The sequence below is a fragment of the Chiloscyllium punctatum genome, chromosome 30 (genome assembly GCF_047496795.1).
Source record: "Chiloscyllium punctatum isolate Juve2018m chromosome 30, sChiPun1.3, whole genome shotgun sequence".
Classification (NCBI taxonomy): domain Eukaryota; kingdom Metazoa; phylum Chordata; class Chondrichthyes; order Orectolobiformes; family Hemiscylliidae; genus Chiloscyllium; species Chiloscyllium punctatum.
This window is the reverse complement of record NC_092768.1, coordinates 22502961-22515527: the sequence shown is the minus strand read 5'-3', so window position 1 is coordinate 22515527 and position 12567 is coordinate 22502961. Positions and strand designations below refer to the sequence as shown.

The following is a 12567-nucleotide window of genomic DNA, read 5'->3' as shown; positions in this document are numbered from 1 at the left end:
CCCCCGTTACAGAGACCCTTCCCCCCACTCCACAGGGACAGGGACCCCTCCATTACAGAGACCCTTCCCCCACTCCACAGGGACAGGGACCCCCCCATTACAGAGACCCTTCCCCCACTCCACAGGGACAGGGACCCCCCGTTACAGAGACCCTTCCCCCACTCCACAGGGACAGGGACCCCTCCATTACAGAGACCCTTCCCCCACTCCACAGGGACAGGGACCCCCCCATTACACAGACCCTTCCCCCACTCCACAGGGACAGGGACCCCCCGTTACAGAGACCCTTCCCCCACTCCACAGGGACAGGGACCTCCCGTTACAGAGACCCTTCCCCCACTCCACAGGAACAGGGACCCCCCCATTACAGAGACCCTTCCCCCACTCCACAGGGACAGGGACCCCCCCATTACAGAGACCCTTCCCCCACTCCACAGGGACAGGGACCCCCCCATTACACAGACCCTTCCCCCAATCCACAGGGACAGGGACCCCCCCCATTACAGAGACCCTTCCCCCAATCCACAGGGACAGAGACCCCCCGTTACAGAGACCCTTCCCCCAATCCACAGGGACAGGGACCCCCCATTACAGAGACCCTTCCCCCCACTCCACAGGGACAGGGACCCCCCCATTACAGAGACCCTTCCCCCCACTCCACAGGGACAGGGACCCCCCCGTTACAGAGAGGGACAGGGACCCCCCGTTACAGAGAGGGACAGGGACCCCCCCGTTACAGAGACCCTTCCCCCACTCCACAGGGACAGGGACCCCCCCGTTACAGAGACCCTTCCCCCCACTCCACAGGGACAGGGACCCCCCCGTTACAGAGAGGGACAGGGACCCCCCGTTACAGAGACCCTTCCCCCAATCCACAGGGACAGAGACCCCCTGTTACAGAGACCCTTCCCCCAATCCACAGGGACAGGGACCCCCCGTTACAGAGACCCTTCCCCCCACTCCACAGGGACAGGGACCCCCCCATTACAGAGACCCTTCCCCCCACTCCACAGGGACAGGGACCCCCCCGTTACAGAGAGGGACAGGGACCCCCCGTTACAGAGACCCTTCCCCCACTCCACAGGGACAGGGACCCCCCGTTACAGAGACTCATCCCCCACTCCACAGGGACAGGGACCCCCTGTTACAGAGACCCTTCCCCCCACTCCACAGGGACAGGGACCCCCCCCGTTACAGAGGCCCTTCCCTCACTCCACAGGGACAGGGACAGGGACAGGGACCCTCCATTACACAGACTCCCGTGACACTGTCACCGTCCTAACCAAATCTCGGAGCGTTCCGGGCCCCAAGGAGGGGAGTCTCAGCCCAACAGAGTGCTCTGATCCTCCCACCCTTAGACAAAGCCCCCCCCCCCACACCAGCCCAGCCCACGTGCATGCACCCCCCCCATCCTAGCACCCTCGACGAACGGCGAGAGTTCTCCCCCACACCCCCCCCAGCCCCAAACCCCACCTCAAATAAATTTACAAACGTAGTCGGAATTTACAGGCCTGTTAAATAAAAAGGGGAAGAAAAACAACCCTCCCCTTGATTAGATGGGGGGGGGGGGACCCCGCGGTCAGCCTGTTGACGGGGGGCTGGGACAGCGGGTGTGTCTAGCGGGGACAAGTGTTCAATCACCAGCAGCAGCCCCCCCAACCCTTCGCCGCCCCCCCCTCCCCATCCCAGTTCCCTCACTCATTTCAGCTTCCCCCTCAAAACCACACCTTCCCCTTCCCCTCCCACCCCCCCCCCCACCCCCTCCAAGTCTCTCTCTCTCTCTCTCTCTCCCCCAGCACACCCCACCTCCCCCTACTTCTCCCTCAGTTTTCTGGCGGCTGGCTGAGGCCGTGATTGGAGTGCTCACTGTCGTGGTTGTGGTCGGAGCGCGGCCCCCCTGCGAACGGTTTCTTGTGGCCCCGGACGCAGTGGGCGTTGCCGCAGCCCCCGTCCTCGTCCTCGCTCTCCGACGAGCTCTCGCCGAACGCCCTCGGCTTCTCGTAGATGCAGCAGCCTGGAAAAGGAGGGGGGGGGGCGAACGGAGAGAGAGAGATCACTGTCAGAAATGAACCAGACTCGGTGGGAGCTCTGCGTGCAGCCAGTTAACCGCAGAGACCAGAGACCTGTGAACGCAGCCTGGTCTGTCACGCTGGCCCCAACCCTCCGTTCACCTGGGGGGGGAAGCGAGGGCTGCAGACCCTGGAGGTCAGAGTCGGAAAGGGTGGTGCTGAAAAAACACGGCCGGTCAGCCAGCACCCAAGGGGCAGGAGAGCCGGCTCTTCATCAGCTCGTACTCAAAACGTCGACTCTCCCGCTCCTCGGGCCCTGCCTGACTGGACGTGCTTTTCCAGCACCACCCTCCCCAACTCCCATCCATTGACACCTCTCACTGTCACGGGCAGGCAGCCGACATCATCTAAGCCCCCTCCCACCCCTCAGTTGTAATCTCCACCAAACACTTCCATCAGGCAGAAGCTATAATAATTTAAACACATGCACCATCAGGTTCAAGAACAGCTTCTTCCTCCCTGTTACTTGAATGCTGAATGGACCTCTCAAATTTTAAATCTAACATTGGTCTTTGCATCTGTAACTTTGCATTCCTCACTCTGTTCAACCACCCTATGATTTTTTTTTAGGGTATGATCTGCCGGTGCTGCACGCAAAACATTTCACTGTGTACCTGGGTACATGTGACATCAATAAATCAAATCAAACACTCCCCTTTGACTGCTTGAAGCTGGGGTCACTGACGGAGAGTCGATGCACAGAGAGAGAGAGAGGGGGAGGGGGAGGGGGAGGGGGAGGGGAGGGGGAGGGGGAGGGGGAGGGGGAGGGGGGAGGGGGAGGGGGAGGGGGAGGGGGAGGGGGAGGGGGAGGGGGAGGGGGAGGGGGAGGGGGAGGCGGAGGGGGAGGCGGAGGGGGAGGGGGAGGGAGAGGGAGAGTGAGAGGGAGAGAGAGAGATCTCCGACTGTCAAAACCAAGGATCAATAACCACGGACATCTATCGGATCACCGTGGCGTAGTGGGAATGTTGTTAGACCAGTCGGCTCCAGTCTAACACCCTGGGAATGGAGCTTCAAATCCCAGACTAGCAGCCTGTATGATCAGAGTACAACTAATTCTCAAAAAAAAAATGTGGAGTCCGAGTAATGACTATCATCAACCGTTACTAAACACCCATCTGCTTCACTCACGATCAGGTGAAGCGAGTCAGTCGCCCTCATCTGGTCTGGGATACATCTGGTTCCAGAGCCGCTGTGATGCGACATCTTGAAAAATGTCCATATTACAGAGGAAGAGGAAGTGCTGGATGTCTTGAAATGCATCAAAGTGGATAAATCCCCAGGAACTGATCAGGTGTACCCTAGAACTCTGTGGGAAGCTAGAGAAGTGATTGCTGGGCCTCTTGCTGAGATATTTGTATCATTGATAGTCACAGGTGAGGTGCTGGAAGACTGGAGGTTGGCTAATGTGGTGCCACTGTTTAAGAAGGGCGGTAAAGACAAGCCAGGGAACCAAAATTGGAGGTGTAGTGGACAGCGAAGAGGGTTCCCTCAGATTACAACAGGATCTTGACCAGATGGGCCAATGGGCTGAGAAGTGGCAGATGGAGTTTAATTCAGATAAATGCGAGGTGCTGCATTTTGGGAAAGCAAATCTTAGCAAGACTTATACACTTAATAGTAAGGTCCTAGGGAGTGTTGCTGAACAAAGAGACCTTGGAGTGCAGGTTCATAGCTCCTTGAAAGTGGAGTCGCAGGTAGATAGGATCGTGAAGGCGGCGTTTGGTATGCTTTCCTTTATTGGTCAGAGTACCGAGTACAGGGGTTAGGAGGTCATGTTGCGGCTGTACAGGACATTGGTTAGGCCACTGTTGGAATATTGCGTGCAATTCTGGTCTCCTTCCTATCGGAAAGATGTTGTGAAACTTGAAAGGGTTCAGAAAGGATTTACAAGGATGTTGCCAGGGTTGGAGGTTTTGAGCTATAGGGAGACGCTGAACAGGCTGGGGCTGTTTTCCCTGGAGCGTCGGAGGCTGAGGGGTGACCTTATAGAGGTTTATAAAATCATGAGGGGCATGGGTAGGATAAATAGACAAAGTCTTTTCCCTGGGGTCAGGGAGTCCAGAACTAGAGGGCATAGGTTTAGGGTGAGAGGGGAAAGATATAAAAGAGACCTAAGGGGCAACTTTTTCACACAGAGTGGTACGTGTATGGAATGAGCTGCCAGAGGAAGTGGTGGAGGCTGGTACAATGGCAACATTTAAGAGGCATTTGTATGGGTATATGAATAGGAAGGATTTGGAGGGATATGGGCTGGGGCTGGCAGGTGGGACTAGATTGGGTTGGGATATCTGGTCGGCACGGACGGGTTGGACAGAAGGGTCTGTTACTGTGCTGTACATCTCTACGACTCTAGACTGCCCTCTGAAATGGCTCAACAAGCCTCTCCAAGTCCAAGGGCCAGGCAACAAAAACCACCTCTGATCGAGGCGTAGACATCTACGTGAAAGAACAGAGGAGCCTTCCGCCACTCTCGAGACGTTGGAAACACGGCACCGAGCCACAAAATGATAACCAAAAGCTTCTTCACAGAGGAAAAGGACAGACTTGAGGAGGGGGAAAGCAACATAGGGAGGTTTAGGGAGGGAATTCCAGAGGTTAGGTCCTGGGTGAGCACTGAGACAGCTGAGAATAAACGTGATTAATACAGAGGAGGATCAGAATTTGATGAAGACTAGTATCTTGGTGTGTTGTGGGGGGGGGCCTGGAGGATATTATAGAGATAATGGTGGGGGGGGGGGGGGGGAAGAAGATGAGACCATAAGGCATAGCAGCAGGTGTGGCCATTCAGCCCATCGAGTCTGCTCCGCCATTCAATGAGACTGTAGCTACTCTAATAATCCTCAACTCCAGCTTCCCGCCTTCTCCCTGCATTTCTTTGATTCCTTTACTGGTTAAAAAAAAATCTGTCTCTCGACCTCGAGTCAGCTAAATGAGACAACAGAGCACGTGACTGGGGTGTGTGTGAAAACAGACAGGAAGCAAACACATTGACCGACTGAAAATCACTGTAGGCAGCAGGATTCCAGATGATCCCACGTTTTACACAGGGAAGAATGTGAGAGGCCAGCCAGCAGAGTGCCTGAACAATCATGTCTAGGGCTAACAAAGGTATGAACGAGGGGCTCAGCAGCAGATGAACTGACAAGATTCAGTCCAGAGACCCATCTCTCTCTCATTCACCCGTGGCAAAGCATATGCAGCTTGGGAAATTAACCACTTGGCCCATTGTGTCCGGACTAGCCCTCCAAATAAACATTAGTGCCATTCTCCCACACTTTCCCGGTAACCTCTCAAATTAATAGTTAGTGTGAAATACTGTATACAGGGTCTGGCTGTCACACTGTTGGATGTACGGAGATGCATTGGAATGAGCTCACGAGAACGATCCCACAGATACGGGACTTCAGTTGAGGCTAGATTGGACTGTTTTCCTGGGACAGGAGAAGGCCGATTTGACAAGGGGTTGGCAAAATCGCGGGAGGTCTGGACAGAGAGAAACCGTTCTTGCTCACGTACGGATCAAGAGAGAGCGCACGTAGGTTTCAAGTGATTTGCAAAAGAAGCAAAACGCAAGACGAGAATGAAATAAATGCGCCAAGTATGTAGTTCGGGTCTGAATGTGTGTTGGGAGCAGGTTCGAACGACACATTCAACAGGGGCTATTAATCAAAGAGAAATAATGTGCAAGGATAAGGGACAAAAGGCCAAGGGTCAAATTACAAAGTCAAAGTGCTCAGAGGGCGAAAGAGAGGACAAGGGTGACCTTACAGAGGTTTACAAAATCAGGAGAGGCGTCGATAAGGTGAACAGCAGGTGTCTTTTCCCTCGAGTGGGGACTTCAAGACTATTCTTACAGGTGAGAGGGGGACGATTTCAGACAGACGTATGGGGCAACTTTTCTGTTTACACGGTTGGGGGGGGCGGGGTTCGTGTGTGGAATGAACGTCTGGAGGATGTGGCAGACAGTCGCAATGTTTAAAAGACAAGTAGATCAACAGGAATGGTTGGGAGGGATACGGGCCAGCAGCAGACAGCTAGGACTGGATTAGTTTGGGATGGTGTTGGGCGTGGACTGGTCTGTTTCCGTGCCAGCACAATGGCCTCCTACTGCATCGTCCCAATTCTGTGAATCTGTAACACTCTACAACCCTTGGTGTGTCTGGTACCTGCTCAGCCCACTCCCTTCATTGTTTATGTGCCTCTTCAAGACTTTGGGATTGCCCTTACAGCACTTGCCAGTCTTTTCTCATAAACCCTCTTTAATTCCCTTCCTTGCCGTTTCTCCCCCGCGTCTTCCTGAGCACGACAAATTCAGCTTGGTTCTCCATTGTAGTTACTACCTGACCCTCGGCAGAAACACACTTTTTCTTGATTTCTATCCCCTTTGTCCGGGGGAGATCTGGAATCCCTGCTTTGAGATCACATATCTTGATCACAGCCAGACCATATAAAAAGGGCAGGGAGTGGGGTTTGTGCCCACATTCACACTGTAAGATGGTAACTCCCCATCGCCTTCTCAGGGCCAGTCGGGGATCGGGAATAGATACTGGCTAAGCCAGCAACACTCACTGTGTGAAGTTAAAAGCCCCCTCCAATGCTCTTCCCCAAATACCCACGTGGCCCCTTCAAGTGTTCGCCCAATTCCCTTTTGGAACAACAGCGTTATTGCTGAATATGTTCGTTTCAGGCAGTGCATTCCAAATCAGTGTTAAAATAAAGGAAGGTTCTCTGGGATTTGGAGCCAAGATGGGACTTGGTGTGCTCCTTCAGGAGTGAAGGCAGTGGAAACTTTAAATAACCTGCGAGCGAGCCACTTACACTTCGAGGAACGACGGCCGAGATGCTCATTGTCAACGGTGTCGCTCGTCCACTCCACCTTCTTGTTGGTCTTGCGCTTCCTCAGTCTGATGGTGATGCTACGGTTCTCCTGCAGAAAGGAGACTCTCATTGGATGCTGCGTTACCAGACAAGGTCGCCACCGAGCAGACTGTACAGTGACTCCCCAGCCCTCTGCTGCAAACCACGCCCAGCGCGGTCAGGTGGGACTCGCTGGGTGGGTGGGTGGGGGGGTGCACACTTGCTAAAGCCAAGCGCTCACCCAGAGACCAAATCCTGGCTGGTGCGCCTCACAACAGGGAGTGCTGCCCTGTCAGAGGTGCTAACCTCTTCTGGAAGAGATAACCAAACCAGGGCTCCTCTCTCAGTTGGAAATGAACACCCCAGGGTCAGGTAGACAGGGTAGTGCTGACAGTACACTTGCCTTGATTGGTCAGTACATTGAGTACAGGAGTTGGGAGGTCATGTTATGGCTGTACAGGACATTGGTGAGGCCACTTTTAGAAAAATTGCTTTCAGTTCTGGTCTACACAGGCAGGAAGCTGGAAGAACACAGCAGGCCTGGAGGTGGGGAAGTCGACATTTCAGGTGTAACCCTTTTTCAGGACTGGGGGTGGATGTGGGGGGGGGGGGGGGGGGTGGGAGGAGCTGCAGATAAAGGGAGTGGGGGACAGGTGAAGACAGGTAGAGGGTACAACCTGGTTGGTCAGTGGGAGGAACAGATCCCATTGGTGGCAGGGAGCAGTGGAAGGGATGGGGGAGGGGCTGGGAGGGGAGTCGCGGGATGGGGAGGGAGGTTATTTGAAATTGGGGAACTCAATGTTGAGTCCAATGGGCCATAGGCTGCCCAGCCAGAAGATAAGGCGTTGTTCCTCCAATTTGTGGTTTGTCGTGGCAATGGAGGAGGCCAAGGTTGGTCATGTCGGAGAGGGAGTGAGAAGGAGAATTAAAACACCGGGTGACCGGCTGAGATGCTCAGTGAACCTTTCCTTAAGTTTACATTTGGCCTCCCCGATGTAGAGAAGACCACATCGGGAGGACCTGATGCAGTAAACTAGGTTGGAGGAGAGGCAGGTGAATCTCTGTCTCACCCAGAAGGACTGTTTGGGGCCCTGGATGGAGGTGAGGGAGGTGGAGTACCGGCAGGTTTTGTGGTGGTAGGGGAAGATACCTGGGGGTTCAGGGGTGTTGGTGGGGAGAGTGGTGCAAACAAAGGACTGTCGAAGGGAACTGTCCTTGCAGAAGGCAGAGGGGGTGGACGGGGGGAGATATTCTGGGTGGTGGGGTCTAGTTAGAGTTGACGGAAGTGCTTATGAATGATGTGTTGGATACAGAGACTGGTGGGATGGTAGGTGAGGACAAGGGGGACTCAGACTTTATTGCGTTGGTGGGGGGTTAGAGCAGTGGAGTGGGGAATGGAGGTGGTGCAGCAGAGGGCTCTCTGGATGATGGAGGGAGGAATAGCTGGTTATTCAAAACAGCTGGACACCTGGGATGCTTGGGAGAGGAATGTCTCCTCCTCCGAGCAAATGCGGCAGAGGCAGAGGAATTGGGAGAATGGGATGGAGTTCTGGCAGGATACTGGGTTGGAGGAGGTGTAGTCCAGGTATTTATGGGATTTCTGTGGGTTTGTAGTAAACATCCATCTGGAGACTGTCGCTGGGGATGGAAATGGTGAGGTCAAGAAAGGGGAGGGAGGTGTCCGGAATGGACCAAGTGAATTTGAGGGAGGGGTGGGAGTTGTGGGGGAACTGCACCAGTTCAGTCTGGATTCAGGACGCTGCCCCAGTGCAGTCATCGATGTAATGGTGGAAGAGTTATGGCACAGTGCCTGTGTAAGTACTGAAGCAGGACTGTTCGATATAGCCAACAAAGAGAGAGGTGTAGCTGTGGCCCATCTGGGTGCCCATGGACACCCCCTTGATTTGGAGGAAATGGGAGGAGTTAAAGGAAAAGTTATTGAGGGCGAGGACCAGTTCAGCGAGGTGGAGGGGGGGGGGGGGGGGGGGATGGGGGGATTGGTGGGGGGTTGTTATGAAACTTGCAAGGGTTCAGAAAAAGTTGACAAGGATGTTGCCAGGATTGGAGGATCTGAGCTATAGGGAGAGGCTGAACAGGCTGGGGCTGTTTTCCCTGGAGCGTCGGAGGCTGAGGGATGACCTTAGAGAAGTTTATAAAATCATGAGGGGCTTTGATAAGGTGAATAGATAAGGTCTTTTTCCTGGGGTGGGGTAATCCAGAACCAGAGGGCATAGGTTGAGGGTGAGAGGGGAAAGATATAAAAGGGACCAAAGGGGTAACTTTTTCACACAGAGGGTGGTACGTGTATGGAATGAGCTGCCAGAGGAAGTGGTGGAGGCTGGTACAATTGCCACATTTAAGAGGCATCTGGATGGGTATATGAATAGGAAGGGTTTGGAGGGATATGGGCCGGGTGCTGGCAGGTGGGACTAGATTGGGTTGGGATATCTGGTCGGCATGGACGGGTTGGACCGAAGGGTCTGTTTCCGTGCTGTACGTCTCTAAGATTCTGTATCAATGAACAGAAGGGTGGGATTTCTCCTTGGTTCCCCAGGCAAGCTAGAACCCCTCGAACCAACATCATCACAGCAGATTTCTCAGCCCACCAGGTTGTGCTTCATGGGATCTTGCTGTGCCAGACATGTCCGAGTCCAGTTTCCAAGGTAATGAGGGCGACGACGACGGGGCAGTTACTGCCCGGGAAACACTCTGGGCCGTTTGGAGGACGGGAAGGCGCCGAAGAAAGTCGAGCCTTCCTTTCTCAAGCCGTGCCCCTTAGTCAGTGGTTGGGCGATCAGACCGGGGTCCCAGTCTCACCAGTCGGTGGGACACTGCGGACGTCAGCCTGTTTGGTTTGTCCTGAGCCCTCGAGTAACCAGATCAGAAACATCGGCCCTGCTGCTGTTTGCAGGGCCTTGCTGTGCCCCACCGCCCCTGCGTTTATGGTGGGCCAACCCTGCCCACTTCGAGAGAGAGAGAGAGAGCGCCACTCACCACGTCTGTGGCCTGGTGTCCGTCCACCGTCTCGGTGACGGTCGAAGATGCGCTTGCCGCTGCCTCCGCCATGGCACCGCGCTCGACCTCTCGCTCCATCTAAACCCTCAGCCGGGCAGAAGTTGCTGCGGCGCTCCCGGCCCGCGACACAGAGACGGGAGACGAGCTGGATTCGGCAGGGTGCAGGATCTGGGGGGAGGTGGAGGGGGTGGGGAGGGGGGAGCTGCTCTCTGTCAGAGCGGCGAGAGGGAAAGAACAAGAGACACACTGAGCTAGTGCTGCCGGGAAGTAGTACGGTCAGATCCTAATGCAGGCTTCAAGTCAGTCACGTGCACGGGAGGCAAATCAACAACAAGCTGCTGTTAAAGACTAAAACCAGCTACGTCACCGTCTGCAATCGTCAGCTCGCGCGTGTATCAAGGGGGAAGTTTCCACACTCCATTGGCGGAACTGCCTGTTTCCAATATATTTGCCACTTGCATTTACCAGCACTGAGGTAACTCACTGGACTCGATTCGTTTAAAATCAGCCTTTCAGTACGTGCTATGGCACACCTCTGGGACTTGAGCTCAGACCTTTTGGCTCAGAGATATGGACACTGCCACCTAGTTTGAAACACTGAATGCAAAATCTTGGCTCCCCCTCAGCTCAGTGACACTTTAGCCTGCAGCTTGCAAATCGCATCACATCAACTAATAATTAACCATCAGTCTCTCTCTCTCTCTCTCTCTCCCCCTCTCATGCCGTTATCAGCTCATGGATTACCATTTAGTTTTTAACGAGACTATTATCTCCAAAACATCAGAGCGAGGTTTGAACTTTGAACACGAGGCTATAAAACACACAGGAGAACGGAGCAGAGAGAGTCCTTTGTGCGTGCTACTCTATTCAATATCGGCCTCAACTCCACCTCTCCAGCCTTAACCATCAATGCCCCGAGAGACTAAAGATCTGGCTATCACAGTCCTGAGCATATCCAACCGTTTTCCCAGGTTGGCAAACTCCAAAGCCCTTTAACACAGGGACCTTCCTGACTGGGGAGGTAAGTTCAGGAAGGCAGACTAAACAGAAAATGAAAGGAGACAGTAAGAAAGCTTCAGGGGCAAACTAGGAAGGAATAAACACTGACAGTAAGGCCTTCGACAAAGATGTAAAAGAGGAAGGCAGAGGTCCAAGTGAACACATGAGAATGTGGATAGGCTATAAGCAGGCAGGGAAAGAGTTAAGTTCTGAGTTTTGCAAAACAAGAGGTTCAGCTGAGCATGACTCAGATAAGATACCAACTTATAATTAAAAATGGGGTGCTGCAGGCAAGGGTAATAGGTTAACAAGGTGGAAAAGCAGTCATTATGTGGAGCCATTTAACAATTTGGAAGCATTCAGTACATAAGGTCAGTTTAACAAAGTGGAAAAGCATTCATTGTGTGAAGCCCGTGAAGGTTAAGACCATGAATTGTGTAACAGCAGATGGCTTAATCTTTACTATTGATACTATTGATCTCCCAATCAACACGTATGTTGCCTTATCGAGATGCTCCTCCCTGTAAAGGAACGATATACTTCATTGAGAAACTATTGTCCCACAGAAGATCATTGACTCATGTCCCCGTGCACACGGGCAATTATTCTCTCTCCCTCCAGGGCCCAGAGAAATGATGTCTCTCTGAGTATTTCACTTTGACTCAGGATGGAAACGGGACAATACACAGGGCCCTTAGGAAATGAATCTGAGGAGATGGTTTTGAGAAGAAGGAAACAGCAGACAAGTTAAACATTATATTGTGCCAGTGTTCATAGTGGAAGGTACTTCATATATCTCATTAATATAAGAGAATGCAGGGGAAGAAATACACACTACCCACATCACGTCAGCCGCAGTATTAGATACACTAATGGGACTACAGGCTGATACACATTACCCACATCGCTACAGCAGCAGTATTAGATACACTAATGGGACTACAGGCTGATACACATTACCCACATCACTACAGCAGCAGTATTAGATACACTAATGGGACTACAGGCTGATACACACTACCCACATCACTACAGCAGCAGTATGAGATACACTAATGGGACTACAGGCTGATACACACTACCCACATCACTACAGCAGCAGTATTAGATACTCTAATGGGGTTACAGACTGATACACATTACCCACATCACTACAGCAGCAGTATTAGATACACTAATGGGACTACAGGCTGATACACACTACCCACATCACTACAGCAGCAGTATTAGATACACTAATGGGATTACAGGCTGATACACATTACCCACATCACTACAGCAGCAGTATTAGATACTCTAATGGGATTACAGACTGATACACATTACCCACCTCACTACAGCAGCAGTATTAGATACACTGATGGGATTACAGGCTGATACACATTAATACTGCTGCTGTAGTGATGTGGGTAGATACACTGATGGGATTACAGGCTGATACACATTACCCACATCACTACAGCAGCAGTATTAGATACACTAATGGGATTACAGGCTGATACACATTACCCACATCACTACAGCAGCAGTATTAGATACACTAATGGGGTTACAGACTGATACACATTACCCACATCACTACAGCAGCAGTATTAGATACACTAATGGGGTTACAGACTGATACACA

The 12567-nt window shown here is 52.7% G+C and overlaps 2 protein-coding genes across 5 annotated transcripts in view; one reads left to right on the top strand and one right to left on the bottom strand.

The window, feature by feature from the left end:
* LOC140455252 (zinc-binding protein A33-like) overlaps positions 1 to 12567 on the top strand; it is a 476866-nt gene that overhangs the window by 47061 nt on the left and 417238 nt on the right. The gene's annotated exons all lie outside the window — the stretch shown is intronic.
* On the bottom strand, positions 1796 to 10150 carry ppp1r11 (protein phosphatase 1, regulatory (inhibitor) subunit 11). Its single transcript, XM_072550002.1, has 3 exons — positions 9921 to 10150; positions 6888 to 6996; positions 1796 to 2014 (listed from the first exon to the last, which is right to left on the bottom strand). The coding sequence occupies exons 1-3, from the start codon at positions 10017 to 10019 to the stop codon at positions 1824 to 1826; spliced, it is 399 nt and encodes a 132-aa protein (XP_072406103.1). The 5' UTR covers positions 10020 to 10150; the 3' UTR covers positions 1796 to 1823.

Bases quoted from the DNA above. Each gene is read 5' to 3' on its own strand.
- ppp1r11 (XM_072550002.1), bottom strand. From the start codon at position 10,019: ATGGAGCGAGAGGTCGAGCGCGGTGCCATGGCGGAGGCAGCGGCAAGC. The intron at 6,997-9,920 runs GTGAGTGGCGCT...TCCTTTCTGCAG, and splicing joins GACACCAGGCCACAGACGTG to GAGAACCGTAGCATCACCAT. The intron at 2,015-6,887 runs GTAAGTGGCTCG...CTCCTTTTCCAG, and splicing joins CGGCCGTCGTTCCTCGAAGT to GCTGCTGCATCTACGAGAAG.